The sequence below is a fragment of the Microcaecilia unicolor genome, chromosome 2, assembly GCF_901765095.1.
Source record: "Microcaecilia unicolor chromosome 2, aMicUni1.1, whole genome shotgun sequence".
Classification (NCBI taxonomy): Eukaryota; Metazoa; Chordata; class Amphibia; order Gymnophiona; family Siphonopidae; genus Microcaecilia; species Microcaecilia unicolor.
Window position 1 is genome coordinate 446,990,085 of NC_044032.1, and position 23,600 is coordinate 447,013,684.

Consider the following 23,600-nt stretch of genomic DNA (forward strand, 5'->3'; position numbering starts at 1 on the left):
ACGTGGCCATTTTGAGGGGGAGCACTTACTGCCACCCACTGAAGTGGTGGTAAGGGCTCCTGTGCTAACCTGGTGGTAACCTGACAGCACATAGCAAAATAGCCCTTGACAAATCAGCCCCTAACAAAATAGCCCTTGACAAAATGGCCCCTCCCACAAAATAGCCCCCTAGAAAAAAATAACATCACAAAAAAAGATGATAAACTACAAGTGAAATCTTCACTGATAAAGGCTCCTACCAGCATTGCATTGTATAAAGCAGATATAAATAAACAAAATTCTATAGCTACCAACTGGTATTCATGATCTGTTCTGCTGTTTAAGGAAACTATTTTTCCATCAACATGCTAAGATTGTAGCTTCAATAACGTGTAGCATTAGAGTTTTAAGAGCTAAACGTGTGCCATTACATAGCTTTGGAGCATTTAGATTTTGTAGCAGTATGATTGGCAAACCAATTTTTAAGTGTAATTAATGTGGCATTCCTGGTGGATGTAGTGAATTTAGAAATTCAACCGGATAATTTACAATGTCATTAGTATCTTGCATTGTGTCAATGGCCAAATACTCTTTAGTTTTGGCAGGTAGTTTCCTTTACACTATTAATTTCTTGTACAATGTTGCATAAATCTGGAGTTCAAGTTATTTGTCTATCAACATCACATTTTATTTTTCCTTCTCTTAACTCCAGAAGCACTTGAAAGTAGGTTATTTGAAAACATGAGTTGTATTTTCTAATGTTTTCCAGAAAATGCATTGCAGCTGGTGTACAGTCATTGGATAAGGATTTCAGTGGTTCTGGAGGAGCATTTAGTAAAAGGAGACTTACTTTACCTCCTGTGCAACGCATACCAGGGGATTCTGCCTTAAATTTTAGTGCACATGATTTGCAGACAATGTTCATTTTGCCAATGCTCAATTGAGGAGACTCTTCCTATTCGTTCATTGAGTTGTAATAAAAAGCTGCCCCTTGTAAACTGGACTTCATTAATAGGCTAGTGGCTTCTCTTTTATGATTACTTTTTAAACATTGAGCATTTCACTGTCCAGTCTCTTGGGCTCTGATAGCAGCTTGTGTTTGTCTTTGGTACTGATGTCATATTTAATTTTCTTGTTGGTTTTCATTACTCCTTGAGCTTGCCTTTCCCTTTAGTGCACAAGTTGCCTTTGATTTTCAACTGGCATTTCATCAAGTCTTAGCTTAGTGTGCCTTTTTCACTGATTTGCATGCCGTATTTCATTTTCCACTGTAATTTCAACCGCTCTGGATAGAAAACAAACTATTTAGTATCTGGATCCATGATTGGCCCAAAAGCTATGGTCTAATTAAATATATTCTACATTAAGTGAGCCTTAAACATTGACAGTGCTGAGGGATGTGTGAAAATGGCTGAGTGAGGGTGTAATGCTGAGAGTGAGTGTGAATGGGTATGTTAGAATGGATGAATGAGAGTGAGTACTGTTGAGGGGAGGTGTGAGAATGTTTGAGTGTGAATGGGGGTGTGGTATTGAGGCGAGTGAGAATGTGTGAGAGGGGGTGTACTGCTGAGGGGTGAGTGTGAATGGGTGTGTACTGGTGAATAGAGTTTGAGTGGGGTTTTCTGCTGAGAGGTGTGTGAGTGGGGGTATTTTGATAAGGGGTGTGTGAGAACAGGTGAGTGTTTTGCAGAGGGGTGTGTGAGAACAGATGAATGTGAGTGGGGGTGTACTGCTGAGGGGTGCGTGTGTGTGGAGGTGTGCTACTCTGGGTTGTGTGAGAATAGCCATACTGGGTCAGATCAATGGTCCATCTAGTCCGGTATCCTGCTTCCAACAGTGCCCAATCCAGAGCACAAGTACTTGATAGAAACCCAATTAGTAGCAACATTCCATGCTACCAGTCCCAGGGCAATCAGTGGCTTCCCCCTTGTCTATCTGAATAGCAGAATATGGACTTTTCCTTCAGGAACCTCTCTAAACCTTTTTTAAACCCAGATACGTTAGCTGCCATTACCTCATCCTTCAGCAGCGAGTTCCAGAGCTTAGATATTCTTTGCATGAAAAAATATTTCCATGTAATTTCATTGAGTGTCCCCTAGTCTTTGTACTTTTTGAAAGAGTGAAATATTAATTCACTTTTAACTGTTCTACACCATTCAGGATTTTATAGACCTCAATCATGTCCCCCCTCAGCTATCTCTTTTCAAAGCTGAACAGCTTTAACCTCTTTAGCCTTTCCTCATATGGGAGGCGTTTCATCCCCTTTATCATTTTGGTCTCTCTTCTTTGAACCTTTTCTAATTCCGCTATATCTTTTTTGAGATACGGCGACCAGAATTGAGCACAATAGTCAAGGTGAGGTCACACCATGGAGTGATACAGAGGCATTATAATATTTTTGGTCTTATTTTGCATCCCTTTCCTAATAGTTCCTAGCATCCTGTTGGCTTTTTGGCCGCTGCCGCACCCTGGGCAGAAGTTTTCAGCGTATTGTCTACAATGACACCTAGATCTTTTTATTGAGTGCTGACTCCTAAAGTGGACCCTAGCATCATAAGAACATAAGAGTAGCCATACTGGGTCAGACCAATGTGAGTGGGGGTGGGCTATTCTGAGGTTGTTTTGCTGAGGGGTGTTTGAGAACGTGTGTGAGTGGGGTATTTTGCTGAGTGCCTCATTAGAATGGGTATGAGTGGGGTTGTGTGAGAATGACTGAGTGTGACTGGGGTGTTTTGCTGAGGGGTGTGTGAGAAAGGATGTCATTGACATTGAGTTTCATACTCCCTTAAATCAGAAAATGTGGAGACTGGATCCCTACCTAGCACTAACTTTATATTTTCCAATCAATTTGTTTAGGTTGATTTTCTTAATTAGTTGTTTCTTTCAATCCAGAAAGTGCCTGCCGTTTGGCTTTCACTGTTTTCCTGTCAAAACACAGCCTTCTTTTCAACAGCATATTGAAATTCAGTTTCCCGCCCATACACACACTTACTTTTCCAAGTCTGAACCCAATACTTTCTATCCTAGGTCCCAGCAGTCTCTGAATCCCCCTTGTACTGAAATTGTTAAGGAAGAGGGTATTAGAGAATGAGAGAAGGACAACTGCTCAGCTGCTGTCCGTGTTTCTCCCCACCAGTCTCTCAGCTCTCACACTGTCCCAAGCAGTTTGTCACTTAGCAACAGCAAGAACGGACTTTCCAACCTGCAGGCTATTCATTTAATGGATGGATGTATTGCTCCCCATCCCTTGAGTGCCCCCATGAACTGAATCGCTTCAAACTAAACAAAAACCTCGGCAGCAACGGTGGGTAGAGTCCGCATGCCGGGCTTGGTGGCTGCTTTATATATATATATAGATTTATTACAAAGATATTTTTTCCTTATTTTGTGCCTGTGGGCACAGACACTTTAATAAATCAGTTCCTTAAGATGCCTCTGATAATCAATTGGTGATCCCATCCCATGAACACTATATCAGGTGTTATGGCTCTGGCAAGAAAAGAGCTGCCTCCTTTGAAGTATATAACTCTGGTCTCCCCACAGAGTCAGCTGTATGGTGAGGGGCTAAAAACCAGGGAGCTACATGTATATTGAGCATCCATTGGTCACTTTGGATATTATGCCAATTCTAAATCATTATTAATTATTCTATATGACAACGCTAAAGAGTCTTCCAGGGTTCCTGGTACCAGCAGGTACTTGATATAACACAAGTGGACTGTCTTAAGACAAATGTAAATAATTTTACAAGTATCACAAAAAATCATTAGACTCTATGCATGAAAATAATAAACAAATCTTGAGCTGCATATTCCAGTTCTTTGTGCATATCATGCTGAAGTTGCATTGGAGTCAACATACATGAGAGTGAACTTCATTGACTGATTCTAAGGCAGAGGAAACACAGAAGAGATGCTCATGACTTCTTGGAACCCAGCGAGGACTCTCCCTACTGAAAGGGCTCTTTGGTGAATAAGACGTTAGCGTTTATTCTCCAAAGCGAGTCCCTGGTTATAGATGTATAGTATGAGATTCTTTGGAAATATATTTCTGGAGCAGCTTCATGCTATAACACCCCAGCCTAGACTTGATGCTTTCACAGGGAAGATTGACAATCTATAATAGTCCACCTGGATGGCTCTCGTCCCATGAACAGGATCCCATTGCTGGATATACTTGGTTCTGATACTTAATTTCATTTATCTGATGGAGCTTGTTTTCAAAGTCTCTGTTGTCACAAATAAGTTTAGATGACTGGTTGTACCATGATTGGAGATATTCTAGGTGATTACACTTCAGGTTTTCCACTGCTGTTGATGTTTTTGTGAAGTCTATAGAGCATATCATCAGGACAGCTATCAAAAGTCACAGATGATACTCCCATGCTGCTGGCAGGATCTCCAGGCCCTTTGTGAAGAGCAAGTTTCTCAAAGGTTGGTAATCTTGCAAAAGCAAAGACAGACTTTGGTCTTACTTTGACTGAGATTAGCTGGAGCTCTTGTTTACTGGTTTTGACTTTTCCACTTTCAAAACTCTTAACTTGATTTTGCTCAGTATATGGATGTAAACTGAGATCTGAAGGCACTTTTTATAACCCACTTGATTTTGTTTTTTTTTATATGAGTGCTCTGTTTTATGATTTACAATTCTGTCAAGCAGCTGAGTAGCTCTATAATGGGGTCTATGTTGCAGGAAAGTGTATAAGTCTTGTGAAATGAAGGCGGGTGAGGCGCCTTCATGTTGGTTCCATGTCTGAGATGTAACCCTAGAAAATCTACTTCAGCTGTTGTCTCCTGAGATGCTATAATGTCTTGACCTTTTAACATATGGAATTTTCTTAGAATGATGACTGCTATTAAGATTCAATGAGATTTGCCTTCTAGCTTCAGAGATATCTTTCCCTTTGAGCTTCATGAGAAACTGAGCATTGTGTTGTGTGTGATTTCCTGTGACTGGTAGAAGCAAACTTCCTTGGGCACCGTTTCCTGGTGAAATAACTTGATTTTCCACCTTCTTGACAAGATGAGTGGGGTAAAGTGGGGAAACCTGGTTCAGAAACTTGGGGATTGTACACTTTGGGGAAGAGGAGGAATCAAATTTGAAATCCGGTTTACTGAGCAGCTCAGAGGTTTGTTGTTTAGAACACAGATTCAGAGGAAGCTCCTCTTCTTCAGCAATTGATTTTCGCTTTGCCAGCTGAACCAGCTGCTCCTGTTGCTGTCGTTGCTTTGACTCCTGTGGCAATAGAGGGCCAGTATTTAATCTGGTTTGTTGGTTCACAAGACTACACTGAGTACGCTGTGGGGAAGACAAGTGATTAGCCTGCACTGTTAGAGGGGCGGGTAACGGTGGCGTGAGTCTGGAGAAAGATAAAACTTCTTGAAGTTCCTGCTGCCATAGTCTTTGGTCTCTGCTAGGCACCAATCGTGTCACAGGTTCATGTGAAACCATGTATGGACTGTTCTAGAATTTTGCCAAAAGAAACAGATTGCAGTTGTGAATCACACAGGCAAATTACTTTGGTTTAACACATCACTTGCAGATTCATATTACTGTAAGCCTCTCATTTTATCTTGTTCCAGTTACATAAGCTTTTAGATTTTACATCACGTCCTGACTAGGGCATATTACAACAATTAAAAATATAGTAATCAAAATGATGGCTCAAAGAAACCAGAAGAATAAACATAATCAGGTCACAGTAAGGAATTAGGTGCCTTTAATTTAGAAAGAAAGATAGGAATGGAGGTAGTGTCTTAGATATGATGGGTAGAGAATGTTTACTCCTGAGAGAGAGATAAATGATAAATGAAAGAGAGAGAGAAGTAAGAACACAAGAAAGTGAAAGGAAGCCCAGGAAAGAAGGGAATACCTAATATTCAGTGGTGTAGAACACAATATCAGTACAGTATATGGGATGGGGGTAGAAGAAGCGGTAGAGCATATCCCATGCATAATTGTAGGGAAAGGTTAGGAGCAGGTTTATGATCAAGAACTTGAACCGAGTGTAATGAGAACAAGGATTTAGTTTGGGAATAGCAAGGAAAATGATAAATGAGGCAATGTAAATCAGAAAGTCCAAGCATGAGAAGATCAAAGTATGGAGTAAAATATAGCGGAATTAAAGATGAGAAAAGCCAGATTTTATGATTTTTGCAGCATTTGTAAGTAGCATACAATGCCATAATGTGTATTGTTATTTGAATATTTTTACTGCTGTAATTGTCTATTGCCTTTGTTCGACTTATTCTTGCCATATACTGCCTTGGATGAAGTTTTCAAAAAGGTGGTTAACAAATCCTGACAAATAAAAAATATATATATTCTGATAGCAGCTGTCCCACTCCGCTACTGTCTAGCATGGTGCCAGGATCCAATATGGTGTCTCTGCTTCCTAGTTTTTTTTCTACTAGGTTATAGATGGAATCTATTAACAATTCTGGGATACAGAGAATAATAAATGCTTTAACAACCGTTTTCAATTATTATGTCAGTGAATTGTGCATCACCTATGTAAGTTTTGCTTTATCTATAGCTCTTTTTGCTGCCTCCCAGAAGCTGCTGTCCTAGGTGACTGCCTACCTAATTTTGGGGCCAGCCCTAGAAGAAAGACTTGCACTTCTCATGTTCAATTATCCTCTGTGTGTTCTGTAACACAGTCTACACTGTATTACAACTAGGCCACCACCATGAATAGATATGGGTAAATAATGCTCTCTAAGAAATGTTTAAGTGTAATGTATGTAATTACTGTACATTTGTAACTGTGTCTCAAATTTGAAAAAAATGGCAGAGGGGAGGTGGGGGGGACTGGACCTTCTGAGTCCTTGCCCTTGCTGCCTGAGCAGCGAGGAAGCCAGAGGGGTGCTTCAGCTGCAGATTCTGACACTTCCGCACATGCTCAGAACTGAGCTCAGAATTGAGCATGTGTGGAAGTGCCAGCACAGCAGAAGCACCCCCACTGACTTCCTCGCTGCTCAGGCAGTATGGGAGGGGGCTTTGCTAGCGGATCTCTTTGGCTGGCGGGGTTAGGCATCCCTGCCAGCAAAGAAATGAGTTGGGGGGGGTGGGGAGGACTGGGGAGAACTGAGAAGAAATGCTTGTCCCAAAATTGGATTTCTGGATACGCCTTTGTAGTGTAGAAAGTAGAGAATGATACAGTTACTGTTATTGCGGATACAACGCGGTAAGGGCCACGCCTTAACTAGAATCACCGGTGATGCGGGAACAAAACTTTTTACCGCCCAGTGGGAATGGTAAAAAGTCTTGTTCTCGTGGTAAAAAATCCTTTCCTCCATTCCTGTCCTCCTCCCCGCGGGAGTCACTTACATTTTCCTGCAGCTGGCAGCGATTCACAGTCCAGGCTGGCTCCATATTCTTCCTTCTGCTGTGTCCCACTCTCTCTACTGCAAATTCCTGTTTAGCATCAAAACAGAATGTTGTAGTAGAGAGAGCAGGATGCAGCAGAAGGAAGGCCATGGAGTCAGCCTGTTGGCTGCTCCATGCATGCACATCCTTCTTACCCCTGCCCCCACAGCTGCAGTCCTGGTTTGGTGCTGATCACACGGACAAAAGAAGAGCAGCTGCACATCAGGCTACACACTCTTCAGAATGGCTCTGCTCTCCTCCTTCCTCAAATCCCTTACTCCTACAGAGATATTCAAAAGACAAGTTTCAGGCTGGAGGGAGAGACACACCCTCCTTCCGGAAGGCCTCCAGAAGGAGTGTGTGGTAGGGCTGGAAACTTGGCACCCTGGATCTTGTTGATCAAGATGTTTGTGGAAGGCAGGGGAGAAGTAGCATAAGGCTACTTGTTTACAGTCTGAAATCTGAAGGCCAGCATTATATGTTGAGTGGGGGTAAAGAAACCAGGCTTCCTGGAGAGAGAAAAGTGTTAAAACAGCAAAAGCCAGTGATTTCTGAGAAATAAATTCTAAATGTGCATGCATTATACAAAATGCAAAAAATAATTTCAAAATACAATGACAGCTAACTGGTGATGAATATAAATTGCTGCAGCAAAAATAAAAAGGGCTTGTCTGAACTAGTTCTTTTTATTGAAAAACTAGTAAAAAAGCCCAGTTTCTGATGCAAATGAAACGGGGGCTAGCAATGTTTTCTTCTGTGTGCATGTGGGAGTGTGTGTGTCCCTGCCCTCTCTCCCCTCCCCCCTCTGAGTCCTTCACTGTTACAGAGCCAGCGATTTGATTTCGTGCTCTGCTGTTTTCCTTCACTGACTGTTTGTGTTACAGAGAGGGCGGGGCAGACACTCATGGGGAAACCAGATATCTCTCCCCCTTCACACTTCCGTCTGGAGGCTTCATAGAACGTTGGTGTTGCCTTTTATATAGAGAGATAAATTGAACTCAAAACCTGTACTTTTAAGAAGAGAATGACACGGTTACTATTACGGCAAATGGGGATGGGGACAGAGCTTGCGGGGACAAGGCGGAGACAGGGACAGAGCTACGGGGATGGGGCGGGCCAGGGATGGGGACAAAGCTTACATGGATGGCATGGAATGGGGACAGAGCTCACGGGGATGGGGCGGGGACGGGGACAAAATTTGTCTTTGTGTTATTCTCTAGTAGAAAGGAGGTATATACCATTCAGCTATAGAATCCTTTGCTGCGATGGCTACAATGGTTTTGCTCTGGAGCTCTCACCTTCTTTGAGTTCTTCCCCAGCCTTGGTTTCTTTCCTTCCTGTCTGTGTTGCTCTGATATTTGATCCTTGTACAGACCTCGGCTACAGCGCTTCACCGTCTTACTGAGCAAATCTGGATGGTCCTCTTCCCCTTTTAGTTGGCGCTCATATGGCAGAATCATCCTGAAGTTTAACATAAGGCAACAGTGAGCAAACCAGGACATGATATACTAGTGTTAAGGAGAAATAAATGTCTCCTGCACTCAGAGGCACAGAGGGGAAGCTGCAATATTTACAGAGAATGAGATATATTCCTAAATTCTGAGAGAAGAGGACATTTCTCTGGTAAGTTAACATTATTTTGCCTTCTGCTTTGGGAAAGATTGGGGTTTAAAGGAGGAATTATAGGTTAGTGATAGGCAGAATAAAAATATAGAAAAGCAAATGTTATCAACTAATATCCATACTCTTTTCTCCCTAGTTTTAAAACTTGACCTTTGTACCACAGCATTAACAGATAGCCTCTAGAAAGTCACTGCAAGACCTAGTTTAGTCTTGGAGTGGGGGGGGGGGGGTACAGAAAAGCAAGCATTATTAACTAGTTTCCATAGTGTACAACCCTTTCCCCATAGTTTTATAGACACTTTTCCCATAGTTTTAAACTGAAGCTTTTTCTAGAGATAGAAACTTAACAGCCAAAGAACTTTAAAAGGATAGTAGGAAGGCTCAAATCTTGTTCTAAAATACAGTTATTTTCTGTTCTTTGGTTGCTGAAGAGGTAGCACTGCTAGTAACCTGAATTAGGTGTTAATTAAGGTGTGAGGAAGTAGAATATTTGCAGAGGTTATTAAGGGCAGCCTGATTACTGCGTTAGTTTGAAAGGGTCTGTTTGAAGCAGTCCCCTTAGATTCAAAACTATATACAGAGGCAAGGTCCCACTTAACTTTCTTTCTGAGAAGTTCTGAGAGAAAAGGACATTTCTCTGGTAAGTTTATTTTGCCTTGTGCTTTGGGAACTTAAAGATTGGGGTTTAAAGGAGGAATTGTAGGTTAGTGATAGGCAGAATGCAAATATAAAAAAGCAAACTTTATCAACTAATCTCCAAACTCTTTTCCCTCTAGTTTTAAAACTTGAACTTTGTACCACAGCATTAACAGACCTAGGATGGGCTCCACCTTAACCGGGATGGAACCAGGTTGCTGGCGCTAATTTTTAAAAGGAGATACAGCAGCTTTTAAACTAGAATGGGGGGGGGGGGGGGGGAGAAGCTGACAGTTGCCCAGGAGCGCATGGTTCGGTGTGGAGTATTCTTGAAGGATACTATTGAAACAGGACATTTAGGGAATCCCACTACAGAGGTTTCAACAATGCTGAAAGTAAGCCAAGTATGCTTAATGAGAGAGCAGGATAAAGGATGCACATTATCCCCCTCAACTTCTAAGCAGCTTGTAGATCAAAGGAAAAAAAAAAACACAATTTGAAGTGCCTATATACAAATGCTAGAAGCCTAAAAAATAAGCTGCATTTAATTTTTGAAAGGGCGACTATAATAAAATGAGGAAAATAGTTAAAAAGAAACTAAAAGGATTGACAGCTAAGATTAGGACACTAAATCAGGCATGGACTTTATTCAAAAACACCATATTGGAAGCCCAGTCCAGATGCATTCCACATATTTGCAAAGATGGAAAGAAGAGAAAACATTAGCTAGCGTGGTTAAAAGGTGAAGTAAAAGATGCTATTTCAGCCAAAAGATTGTCCTTCAAAGAATGTAAAAAGGATCCAAATGAGGAAAATAAGCAACATAAACACTGGCAAGTCAGATACAAAGCATTAATAAAGAAGGTTAAAAGAGAATATGAAGAGAACCTTTCTGCAGAGGTGATTAAATTTGCAGATGATACAAAACTATTCAAGGTTGTTAAAACATGAGCGGACTGTGAAATATTGCAGGAAGACCTTAGGAAATTGGAAGACTGGGCATCCAAATGGAAGACGAAATTTAATGTGGACAAATGCAAGGTGATGCACATTAGAAAGAATAATCTGAATCATAGTTACCTTGGGGGTCAGCACTCAAGAAAAAGATCAAAGTGTTGTTGTAGATAATACGCTGAAATCTTCTGCTCAGTGTGTGGTGGCGGCGGCCAAAAAAGCAAACAGGATGCTAGGAATTATTAGGAAAGGGATGGTGAATAAGACCGAAAATACTATAATGCCTTAGCTCCATGTTGCAACTGCACCTTGAGTATTGCATTCAGTTCTGGTTGCCGTATCTCAAAAAAGATATAGCGGAATTAGAAAAGGTTCAAAGAAAAGTGACCAAAATTATAACGGGGATGGAATTCCTCTCGTATGAGGAAATGCAAAAGAGGTTGGGGCTCTTCAGCTTGGAAAAGATACAGATGAGTGGAGATATGATTGAGGTCTACAAAATCCTGAGTGATGTAGAACGAGTAGAAGTCAATTGATTTTTTTACTCGTTCCAAAAATAAAAGGACCAGTGGACACGTGAGGAAGTTAAATGGAAATACTTTTAAAACAAATAGAAGGAAATATTTTTTCACTCAACAAATAGTTAAGCTCTGGAACTCTTTGCCGGAGGATGTAGTAACAGCAGTTAACGTACCTGGGTTTAAAAAAGGATTGGACAAATTCCTGGAGGAAAAGTCCATAGTCTGCTATTGAGACAGACATGGGGAAGTAACTGCTTGGCCTGGGATTGGTAGCATGGAATGTTGTTCCTAATTGGGTTTTTGCCAGGTACTTGTGACGACCTGGCTTGGCCACTGTTTGGAAATCAGAACACTGGCTTAGATGGACCATTGGTCTGACCCGGTATGGCCACTCTTATGTTCTTATTTAAAAATATCAGTGTTTCCAAAGTTTCTATAAGTGTGAATGTGGTTTATCTTGACGCACAACAGATTGTTTACTTAGAAATCCATTATAAAGTTCACTCTCACTCTAAGGCATTATTTGGTATATTCCTAAACACTAGTCACACCTATATGACTACTGCCCCCCCCCCCCCCCCCCCCCATGTCAAGTCTGGCTGTGCCCCTAGAGTCAATTGCCTCTTTGTTTCTCATATCACCGTGGCCTGGGTCCCTTCCAGTCCATCTCTCTCCCATACCCTCCCCCAGCCTTCACACAGTCTCTGTCTCTCTCTCTTTACCCAGTCTCTCTCTCTCATTCCCCCGGCCTACATCTAGTCTCTCTTTCTCATGCCCCACCCCAGCCTTCACCCAGTTTCCCTCTCTTTCGCTCTCTCTTATACCCCCAAAGCCTTCACCCAGTTTCTCTTTTGTCCCTCCACTCCCACCTCTTTCTGCACTCCCCCACATCTATAAGCAAAATGCTCCTCTATGTCCCCTACCACCACACACACACACAGCCAGCCTGTCCCTCTCTTTGCCCCTCCCCAATGCACATGGCCAGCCTGTCCCCACCTCTCTGTTTCTTAAATGCACACTCCCCAAACACACACCTACAGTCAGAATATTTCTCTCTGTTGCCCCCCCCCCCCCGTCAACAATGAACAGCCAGCCTGTTCATCTCTGTCCCCTCTTTCTGATATACCCCCCCAACACCCACACATAATAGCAATGCCCTAAATATGACTGTGGGCCCTAAAACATTAATACATCTTTTGGGAAAACTGAAAAAAGTCAAATTATTACAGACTGCTACATTCTTCCTCTTCTATAGGATCAAATGAAGAATCCAGATCACGCCAAGATTTTTTAGAGCGAGGACGAAATCAAAGGAGGCGTCAAAGAGGGAGAACACGCAGGGGATTTCAACAGTACAGACCACAAACACGTTCTCAAGATCAGTGGATAATATAATTTTCAACTTATCTTCTAGAGGTTTGACAGATACTGAAAAAGAAGTATTAAGTAAAGGATTGACTTTTGTTCCAACGCAAAATTTTGATTTCTTCCAGTTTCGGATCGACATAGAGAGATTCATAAGAACGTTGAATCTGAAACTATTTTTCAGTGATAAAGAATCACAAGTAGATAGATCTATTCTGAAGAATAAGTCCATGTGGTCCCCACCGGGATCGTTAGATCCCTTGTTAGCTGCTTATAAACAATTAGTTTTAGAGGATGTATTAAAATACACAAATCGGTATAGATCCCCTCATAATTTAACGAAGTGCCAAAAGTCCGCACTTCAAGCACTACAATCAGATGAAAATATTATCATCAGAAGAGCAGACAAAGGTGGGGCGGTGGTAGTGTTAGATAGAACATACTACGAAACTGAAATATTAACTCAATTAGCAGATTCATCTACTTATGAGTTGTTGTCTCGAGATCCAACGATAGCCTTACAAGAATTAATCTTCAACACCAGTAAAATTGGTGTAGAGAGAGGATTTTTGACCAAGCACGAGTTTGCATTTTTGAATAAAAAATATCCATTGGTTCCTTATTTTTATACTGTCCCGAAGATTCACAAAAATCTTACAGCCCCACCGGGCAGACCCATCGTGGCGTCAGTAGATTCTATACTAGAACCATTATCACGATTTATAGATTGGCATTTACAGCCTCTAGTACAACAAGGTGAAACATATATTAGAGATAGTTTACATTTTTTGAAGATTCTAGAGGCCATTGATGTAAAGAATCAAGTAATAACACTGGTGACATTGGATATTGTATCCCTTTATACATCATTACCATTGTCAAAATGTTTAAGGATTTTAGAAGAAAAATTAAGGAGCAGGCAGCGCCCCCATCAAGTTCCAACTTCATTCTTGATGAGTTTAGCAAAAATTGCTTTAACAAACAATTTTTTCTGGTTCAAAGATCAATTCTATCTACAAAAGAAAGGAGTTGCGATGGGAGCCACTTGTGCCCCCTCCACAGCATGTTTATACATGATGGACTTTGAAGATCAATGGTTACATCATAACCCATGGGCTAGTCATGTCATTAGTTGGCATAGATATATTGATGATATTTTTGTCCTATGGAATGGAAATCAAGATGAGTTAGATCAATTTTACAACTGGTTGAATACTAGAGATCAAAATATTAGATTTACTAAACAACAATCGGCCATTCAAATTAATTTTTTAGATGTTTTGGTCATACAACAGCAAGGCATATTAAGCACCTCTATGTATGTGAAACCTACAGATCGTAACACGTTGTTACACTTTACGAGTCATCATCCACAGAGCACCAGGGAAAGTCTTCCGTTTGCACAATTTTTAAGAGCACGCAGAATCTGTTCCGATTTGTCTGAATTTAAAATTCATGCCAAACAAATAAAACAGAAATTTGCAGCCAGAGACTATCCTCACCATCTAATTAAATGGGCTTATTCTAGGGCTAAGTATAATCATAGAGAACATTTATTTACTAAACGTGACAAAGAAGATACTAGTCATTTACAAACTTGTGTATTAAAATTTATGCAAGGCACAACAAATACTGTTCGAATTATGAAAAAACACTGGAAGATTTTGCAGTTGCATCCTGTATTTAGTAAAAAAGAACTCAGAGTGGCATATTCTAGAGGGTTAAACTTGAAAGAATTATTCAAAAGATAGACCTCGGGTTCTTAGTGAAAGGAACCCAGGGCATCAACTATGTATGAAATGTATATTTTGTCCTCTGATGATAAAAACACGAGAGTTCCAAAATCCAGTTGATGGACGAGAATATTACCTACAATATGCTACAGACTGTGAGTCTAACCATGTGGTATATATAGTGATATGCCCATGTCGCAAAATATATGTAGGTAAGACGACACGATCCTTGAAAAATAGATTAAGTGATCATAAACATAATCTCAAATATTCACGTTTAGACGCCCCCCTAGTTCAACATTGTGAACAACATTCTCATAAATTTGAAGATCTGAAATGTTTAATATTGGATCATGTTCCACTAAACATCAGAGGGGGTGATCGTAATCGTCAGTTAATACGAAAAGAACAACGTTGGATCTATAGATTGAAATCCTTAATGCCAGAAGGTTTAAATAATAGAGTAGAGTGGAAAGCGTTCCTTTAAGATCAATGTGATCACAGCGAGAGTACTGCCCTTTAAATTTTACCATACCAATGGGGAAGTTATATGTACGGGAAGCAGTATAAATACTTCCGGTTCAGCAGGAGTAATTATGCAGTTGAAAGCTGGTGGTCCGTGAAGGTATTCCTTCGTTCCCCGAATATGTGAGTTTTGTTCATTTACTTTTCTCTACTAAGATGACAACTGATCTGATGATTATTTGTTATATGGTTATAGGTGCGGAGAAGGGCTAGTTTGTCCGGCTCCTTAAGAAGCTACGAGCGAAGCGGGAGCTCGCCGTTGGCCTTGGACTAGTAGAATTTGCCCTAGCACAAACCACAGCTAAGTATTATCTAAGTAATAATTACACATCGAAGGAATATATGAAATTGATAGATCGATGTACTAGAGGTTTTTCTGACTGATGAGGATTCTCGCCAGCGTGAACTGAATGTCAGACACGCAGAGCAGAGCGGTCAGCTAGTTTAGTTTGAGTATAAACAGCTGTGACCGGGAGTCTGAAGTCTTTTCCTCTATAACCAAATTACAGTTGCCTTATTAGAGTAAACACTTGTTCCCACCTATATTTATGTAAGACTGCTACATAGAAAATTCATGCTAATAGAACACCTAGCTTTGGTCTCACATACCACAAAACACAAATACAAAATACAGAATAAGTGACCTCAAACTAGAAATACAAATATGTAGACAGAAATTAAACTGAAATCCCAAGACGTCAGACGTCATTTAGAATACCACCTGAGAAATAGAAAGAGATGCATTTCCCCCTGTACTGTGCAAAATATAAAGATACCAGATGTCAAGGATAGTGTTGGGAGCAGGGTGCAACCCAGGGTATTTGTATATGACTCCTTGGCCAGAGGGGGCCCCAAGCCTCCCTGAAGCCAAAGAAGACATAGCCTGGTACAGAGCTTTGGGGGTCCTCTCCCAAATTTCTGCCATGGACCTCAGCCAGGTTTGGCTGTTGTACATTCCAAAAACTGACATTTTCTAATCACTAAATAGGAAATAAAATTATTGTTCTACCTTTGTTGTCTGGTCATTTGATTTTTTTTTAATTATTTTATTTGGCCCATCTCTGTTTCTACTTTCCTCTGTCTTGCCATGGTCTTCTATCCACATGACATTTCTTATTGCTCCATATCCATTATCCATCTTCCCTCTGTGTCCCTGTTCCTATCCTGCCCCCAAGTTCAACATCTCACTTCCCTGCCCAACGTCTCCATTCTGTATCCCTACCTGTCCCCCCTTGTTCAGCATCACCCCTCTGTGTCCCTATCTCCCCATGTCCAACATCACACTTTTCCCTGACCCTCTGCTCCCCCCAAGTCCAGCATTTCCCTCCTGTGTCCCTAACACCCCCCCCCCCCCCCCCCACACACACACACACACAAGTTCAGCCTTGTTCCTACCCTCTCGGATCCTCTATGTCCCTATCCCTATGCTTCCCCATGCCCAGTATCTCCCTTCTGTGCCCCTATCTCTCCCTGTGTCCAGCTTCTTCTTTCTTTCTACCGTCCCTGCCCAACATGGCCCAGCATCTTTCCTATTCTTCCCACATGGTCCACTATCTCTCTCTCTCCTCGCCACCTTCCATCCAGCAACCAGCATCTCTCCCTTATCTTCCCTCCATCCCAACCCCCACAGGACAGCAACTCTTTCTCTCCCATTCCTTCTCCCCCCCCCCATACCCAATGTAGCATGTGTCTCTACCTCTATGAGTTCAGCATCCCTCCATCTCCCACAGACCACAGTCCCACATCTCTCTCTCCATTATAGACCAGCATCTCTCCCCTCTCTTTCTAGGTCCCCCTGGGTATTATGGAATCTTCCCCTCCCTGCCCAGTTGCTCTCTGGTAGTTTATCATCTCCCCCCCTGGGTAGCTTGGCATCTCCCCTCCCCAGTCCCCCATGGTAGTTCATCTCCCCTCCCCCCCCCCCCCACAGGTCTAGATTTTTCTTTTGCCCCTTCCCCCTGCCAATCTAGCATGTCTCCTGACCCTCCCCCCTCCGTGATTCCAGCAGCTCTCCCCCCACCCCACTCAGTGTTTCAAACCTGTCTCCTTGCTGCAATAGCGATCAACGCAAACTTTCTGCAGACAGTCCTGGAATCTTTCCTCTGCCACGTCCAACCCCTGTAGGAAATTGCATCAGTGGGAGGCGGGACATACAGAGGAAAGGTTCCAGGGCCAGCAGCAGCATCTGTTGATCGCTGCTACAGCAAAGAGAAAGGTTTGAAGTGCTGTGGAGCATAGGAAGAAGCAGGAGAGGTGTTTGAACCTGGGGGCAGGTTCTCAGGACAGCTGCTGACTCACTCTGAGGGAGGAGGGAGGGAGAAATGCTGCACCATGGGAGAAATGAAGAAAAAACGAAGCAGTTGCAAATGACAAAAAAAAAAAAAAAATCAGGCAGCGTTAGGGCCTGCAAATCTTAGGCACCAGGTCTGAATTTTGAGGCGCCATGGCGACCTGGCGCTTGGGGTTTGTTGAGCCTTGTATCCTGATGTTTTGTAAGATGTCTCAAAGTCCCACTGAAAAGTATTTAATGTTTTCGGAGATTTTTTGGGGCAAGAGGAAAAGGAAAAAGTTGGTCAGTGTTTCAGCACAGGATTTTCCTTCTAGACTTGGGACTGTTGGCTAGTCTGTTTGATGCGTATATCATACTAACCTCTCGTAGTGTTTCCTGGTACAAGTTGCAGCACTGGTACTGCAAGGATTTCCCCCTATTTCATTGTAGACTTTCCTCCATTGCTGTTTCAGGGTGACCTGAAGAGACAGAAGACAAACATGTTAATTTATACTGACACTACTGGTACTGTCGCTAGTAGTCCAAACAAAAACAAGCATCAATAAGAAAGTCACATCTAATAATATAAATGCCCAGTATTGATCCAACCCAATCCTTTTCATTTTCTAATTAAAAAAAAAATTTTAACAGGGAGAAAAGACCTCAGAGACCAAAGCAGAAGCTTGATACAAACCAGCTTCTTAAGTAAGATCAGATATCTTTCAACTGTCTAAAAACTCCCTATATTAAATGTGCAAAATTAGCTTTCTGCCCAACAGGGGCCACCATTTCTCCGGCATTCAGGCATCTTCAGAAGCTCAATGCTAAATCAGCTTCCATATAAAGTATCTTTTTATCATTCTGAAACAATAATAATAATCTACTATAATAAAACTCACCCTCAACGTTCTGAGGACACTGACGTCAGTGAAGCCAAGCTCTGACTTCCTTCAAAAAGGTTCGAAGGTTTGTGGTGGTGAAGCCACCAAAATCGCTCCGGGCCCCGCCCTCGAGGGCGGAGCAATGGCAGAACAATGAAGGGGTTGGCAGGGAGGGAGGCGGGGGGGGGGGGTGGGAAATCGCTCCGGGTCCTGCCCTCGAGGGCGGAGCAATAGCAGAACAATGAAGGGGTTGGCAGGGAGGGAGGCAGGGAGGGAGGCGGGGGGGGGGGTGGGAAATCGCTCTGGGCCCCGCCCTCGCGTCAAACGTCATGATGTTGGGGGCGGAGCAATGCCAGAACAACGAAGGGGTTGGCCAGGGAGGGAGGGGGGGTGTTGGCGACGAAAACCTTGCTAGCGCCCGTTTCATTTGCTCTGAAACGGGCTTCTTTTACTAGTGTATTAATATTCTTGACTTTTCAAGAAACGTTTTAAATGTCTAGAATGTGAGAATACTTACTGTGCCATAATGTTAGTTAGAAACAAAATTGCTACTTTATGGCTGCGTTTAAAACCAGAGGGTTTCAACAATTGTAATTCAAAGATCCAGTATGACTCATGCTGATATAATTTGGTTTTCCGATCTCCACCACACTTACAAGATGCAAATTTAACTATGGCAAAACATTTCAAATCTTCAAATTTATGTTTGCAAGCATCAGAATGAGGGTATAGCATTCTCCATAGGTCAAAATTGAGAAACTGAGTCCAGCTTTGCTGTCAAGTAAAGACACAGGAAATCGACATGGATTGAAGGGACATTATAAATGTGGAGTTGGCCAGCTTTGTGCAATAACAGTACAGTTACATTTTTTTTTTACTAATCCTATCACAGGGCAGTCTTAAGGTTTGAAATACATCTTGAACTGTAAGCCAGAATACATTGTTTATGCTATACAATGTTTGTATGACAAAATTTTATATAGGTATGACCACTAGACCTTTTAGGATCCAAATGCTTGCGCATTAATCTAACATCAAAAAGAAGAATATGAAAGCGCCCTTAGTCTCTCATGTCACTGGAGTTTGTCTAGCTGCATCTCCTATGGATCCAGCATCTCCCACAGTCCAGGATCTCTCTCTCTCTCTCTCTCTATTCACACTCATTTTCCCTCCCTCTCTCTCCACAGTCTGGCATCTCCCCCCCCCCCCCCCCCCCCCGCCAGCACCACTCTCCTGCCTCCCTCCCCTCCACAGGTCAAGCATCTCTCCTCTACCCCTCCTTCTTCAGGTCTGACACCTCTCTCTCCCTCAAAAGGTGCAGCACTTCTCCCTCTTTCTCAGCCTCTCCCTCAAAGAGTCCAACATTTTCCATCTTCTTCCCTCAGCCACCACATACCTCTTCTTCTTCTTCCCTTAGCCCCCCCCCCCCATGAATCCAGCACCTTCCTTCTTATTCTGTCAGCCCCCACACGAGTCCATCACCTTCCCTCTTTTTCCCTCTGCCCTCCACTATGAGTCCAACACATTCCCTCTCCTTCTTTCAGCTCCTCCATGAGTCCAGCACCTTCCTTCTTGATTCAGCCCCCCAGACCTCTTGCTCTGCTCCCCTCAGCCACTTCCTCAGGAGTCCAGAATTTCTTCTTCTCCCCCCCCCCCAGACTTCTTGCTTTTCTCCCCTCAGTCACCCCCTGCCATGAGTCCAGCATTTCTTACTCCCCTCAGTCTCACCTCCCGTGAGTTCAGCATTTCTTCCTCTTCTCACCTCAGCCCTATCTCAGACCCCCAGACCTCTTGCTCTTCTACCCTCAGCTCACCTCCTCCTACCTGCTTGTGCAGCACCTTTCCCTGATCCTCCTCCTGCCCTGTCCTACATACCTCATTTCTTTGCTGGCAGCGACAGCCATCACATGCTTCTCGGTCCAACCTGATGCTTTTCCTGTCCCGCGCCCCACCCTCACATAAACAGGATGTTGTGTCAGAGGCGCAGGGTGTGGTAGAGAAAAAGCTCTGGGTCGACTTGGGCAGCGTATGATGGCTGCCGCTGCCAGCAAAGAAATGAGGTTTGTTGGACTGGGACGGGGGGACTGGAGGAGGAGAGGGAGAAATGCCACATCCGGGGAGACAGGCGGGAGGAAGATGAGAGACAGGTTTTGGGTCCATGGCAAAAGGGAAAGGAAAGGAAAGGGAGAGACCATGCTACAATCTTTGAAAAAGAAAAAAAGCTGTGTGTGCGCCAGCCCCACAACACACAGGTTGCATCTACCTCCCATTAAAGCTATTAGATACAAAAGGATGTTTCAATCTTCATTTTCCTTTATAGGAGTTACGTTTTGGAACAATCTTCCTATAACTGCCAGATCTTTCATTGATCTTATGTCATTCAGAAAATTTCTCAAAACACGGTTGTTTGAGAAGTTTTTGTATTGAGATTTTGAATGTAAGACAATTTTAATCTGTTTCTTGTTATTACCTATTTTTTGTTTGTAATTCTCCCGGTATACTGGTTTCTTATTAGCTATAAACTACTTAGAATCCAAAAGGACACTGCGGTATAAAAGTACTTTATAATTTGTGTAATCTCCCATTATAATGGGGATTACTGAGTGGTGTTAGCCTGTCCCTGGAGTCACTAGGGGGGAGGGAAGCCTAGCCCAAGGAGAGTTACTGAGGGAAATGGGTTTGGTAAATGATTGACAGCAGAGGTGGAGTTTGAACATAATATAGGTTCTTGTTTGTCTGAGCAGAAGGTCTTTGGTTGCCTTCACACCCGCTAGAACCCTTGGAGGCGAGGGGGGTATCCTGCAAAGGCCAGATAAGGCTGAGTCAAGGGGGAATTATTGTCAGCCAAAGGCAGTAACTGTGGTGAGAGGGGTGCTCTGGGTGGGCAAGGGGAGCCCAGCTTGAGAGCAGGAACAGAGAAGAACCTGTTCAAGGTCAAAGGGAGTAGCCTGGTGAGGTAGACAGAGAGGACAGACAAGAGTCTGATCCTGGAGGAGTTTCCTGGTGACAACCATCACTATCAGCACAAGCTTGGATTATACAGCCCAAAGGGATGGGTAAGGAGCTGGAGGAATTGTATATCTACTATAATAATTTGCACCTCCAAAGTTCTGAAGCTGACTGCCAGGAAGTTGAAGCCCGGTTCGTAATGTCTGAAGCCTTCCGGTGATGTCACCGTGTTGCCTGGGAAACTGCGACGTATCTCAATCACGGGCGCTACGAGTTCGCACCACCATCTCCATCCCCTCCCAGTTCAGCAGTCCAGCCCCCCCCCTACCGAGTTGCAGGCACACCCCAGTCCAGCCTTTGCTATGCCTCCGACACGCCCCTGTGAACTTTGGTCGTCCCCGCGAAAGAAAGCAGTTGAGGATGCCCAAAATCGGCTTTCAATTATGCCGATTTGGGCGACCCTGTGAGAAGGACGCCCATCTTGCGATTTGTGTCGATGAGCGTCCTTCTCTTTCGAAAACATGCCTGACTATGTCAACCTCAGGTGAATTGGCCCCAGCGCCTGCTGATCCTATCAACAATCAACTGCAGGTGTGAGGGGTTCTGGGCTGCCAGGTTCAATACAGATTATTACAATGAAATAACTGTATTGAAGCGTAAACTAGACTTGATGATACTAAAATTCATTTCTTAACATTCCTGTTCCAAAAGGTAATCAACTCAGTTCCTATAAGCATGCAGACTGTTTGCTCTTCACAGCTGCTGAACAATGCATGTTCAGCAGCAATGCTTGTCTAGGGTGTGGAAAGTGAAAGTAAAGTACATATCGACAATTTTATACAAAGGTAGGCATTAAATGAACACAAAAGGAAGGACAAGTGCTAATAAGAGACAGGAAATGATCCGTATCGCCTCATTCTCCCCAAATAGTGGAACGTGTAAGTCTGCATTCTCAGAACCTTTACTAGAGAAAACTAATTTTATTAACCATTTTTTAGTAAAATGTCAATTTATACATGTAAATGGGCCCTTATGAAATACCAACCAGTGTAAAAGCAGGCACCGTAATATGAATGGCATGTACTTTACCAGTAGGGTTTACAGAGGTGGAGATTAGACAGAATGTGGGTGTTCATAAGTAAGAACATAGATTATAAAATATACAAATCTATACACCTGCTTCCATAATCCAGGTATAGACATTTCCACTTGCTCAACGGCAAATATAAGTATCTATTCTGGCCAAATAGGTGCGATTTCTGCTGCTTATGCTAGCATTTTATAAAAACACGTGAAGGACAATTCTATGGCTAGCTATCTGCAGTTATGTGTTCCCTTGCAAATGTAAATGCTGGGAAAATCAGTACTTAAATCAGGATCAGGGCTGGAGTGGGCTTTGACAACAGTAGTAGGGTGCCGGGCAGACCTATGATCTGTGCCTCAAAATTGGCAGCGAGACAGAGATTCATGAAGAAGTGTAATCTGTGCAGAATGCCAGATTCAACTCTGGACCAGGGGCGTAGCCAGACCGGCGGGAGGGGGGTCCAGAGCCCGAGGTGAGGGTGCAAATTTTAGCCTCCCCTGGCACCGCCGTCCCCCCCCCCCCCCACGCCATTTTTGAACCCCCACCCCGACGACGCCACCACCACCTTTGACCCCCCCCCCCCCGGCGCCAACCCTTTCGACCCCCCCTTCCCACCGCCGCCAACCCTCCCCCGCCGCTGCCGGCGGGTACCTTTGCTGGCAGGGCTCCCCAACCCCACTAGCCAAAGTTCTCTTCTCCGGCGCGGCCGCATTGCTGATCTGCAAGGGCAGGCTTCTGTTTCTGTGAGTCTGACGTGCAGGACATCGGACTCGCAGAAACAGAAGCCTGCCCTTGCAGATCAGCAACGCGGCCGTGCTGGAGAAGAGGACTTCGGCTGGCGGGGGTTGGGGAGCCCCGCCAGCAAAGGTACCCGACAGCGGTGGGGGAGGGTTGGCGGTGGGGGGGCAGTGCCAAATCTACGGGGGCCCATGCCCCCGTGGCCCCACGTAGCTACGCCCCTGCTCTGGACACCTTGTTGGACAGATTGGATGGACCGTGAAGGTCTTTATCTGCCAACATTTACTATGTAGCTATGTTATGCAAGTAAATTTATTTTATTTGTATTTATTTTCAGCACAATATATGGCAAGTGATCCCTGAGGCGACTATGTGGTTTACAATTTCTATTACAGGTATTTTGCACTGTCCCTAATGGACTCAATCTCAGGGGGTCTTTTACAAAGCGGCGGTAAGCCCAACGCAGGCTTACCACTCGCTAATGCAGAAGTACTGCCAGGCTACCACAGCAGCCTGGCAGTAGTTCCTACCCCCAAGCGCACGCCACTTCTGGCGCTATAAAAATATTTTAATTTTTGTAGCGCCGGTGTTTTACCCAGCAGTAATCGGGCAGTGCCGTGCGCTGCCCCAGTTACTGCTGGGTTAGCATGGGAGCCCTTACAGCCACCTCAATGGGCGGCGGGAAGTGCCCCTCCTCCAAAATGGCCGCACGACAAGTGGTTCATTTACCGCACAGCCGTTTCATTTAAAAAAAAAAAAAACAGCCTTTTACCTGCTGTGGTAAAATGGGGCTTCAGTGTGCATCAAAAACACACACTGACACCAGCACAGGCCCCTTTTATTGCAGCTCGGTAAAAGGACCCCTAAGTTATATATTGCACCTAAGTTTTATATTGCCTTAAGCACTATTCTAAGGGTTCTCATAAGTGCTACGGCATGCAAATGCAAAGGGGACATATGAGTTGGTGGGGCATG

At 43.4% G+C, this 23,600-nt stretch overlaps 1 protein-coding gene across 1 annotated transcript in view; it reads right to left on the minus strand.

Annotated features, from left to right (window-relative positions):
- Nucleotides 1–2,517: 2,517 nt before the first annotated feature.
- The window catches only part of LOC115461224 (AT-rich interactive domain-containing protein 5A-like), a 36,331-nt gene continuing 15,248 nt past the window's right edge, over nt 2,518–23,600 (minus strand). The window contains exons 4-6 of the mRNA XM_030190908.1: nt 17,355–17,452; nt 8,646–8,808; nt 2,518–5,442 (exon numbers count right to left, since the gene is read on the minus strand). Of these exons, the coding sequence (XP_030046768.1) occupies nt 4,759–5,442; nt 8,646–8,808; nt 17,355–17,452 (945 nt within the window). The 3' untranslated portion in view covers nt 2,518–4,758. The remainder of the gene's footprint in view (nt 5,443–8,645; nt 8,809–17,354; nt 17,453–23,600) is intronic.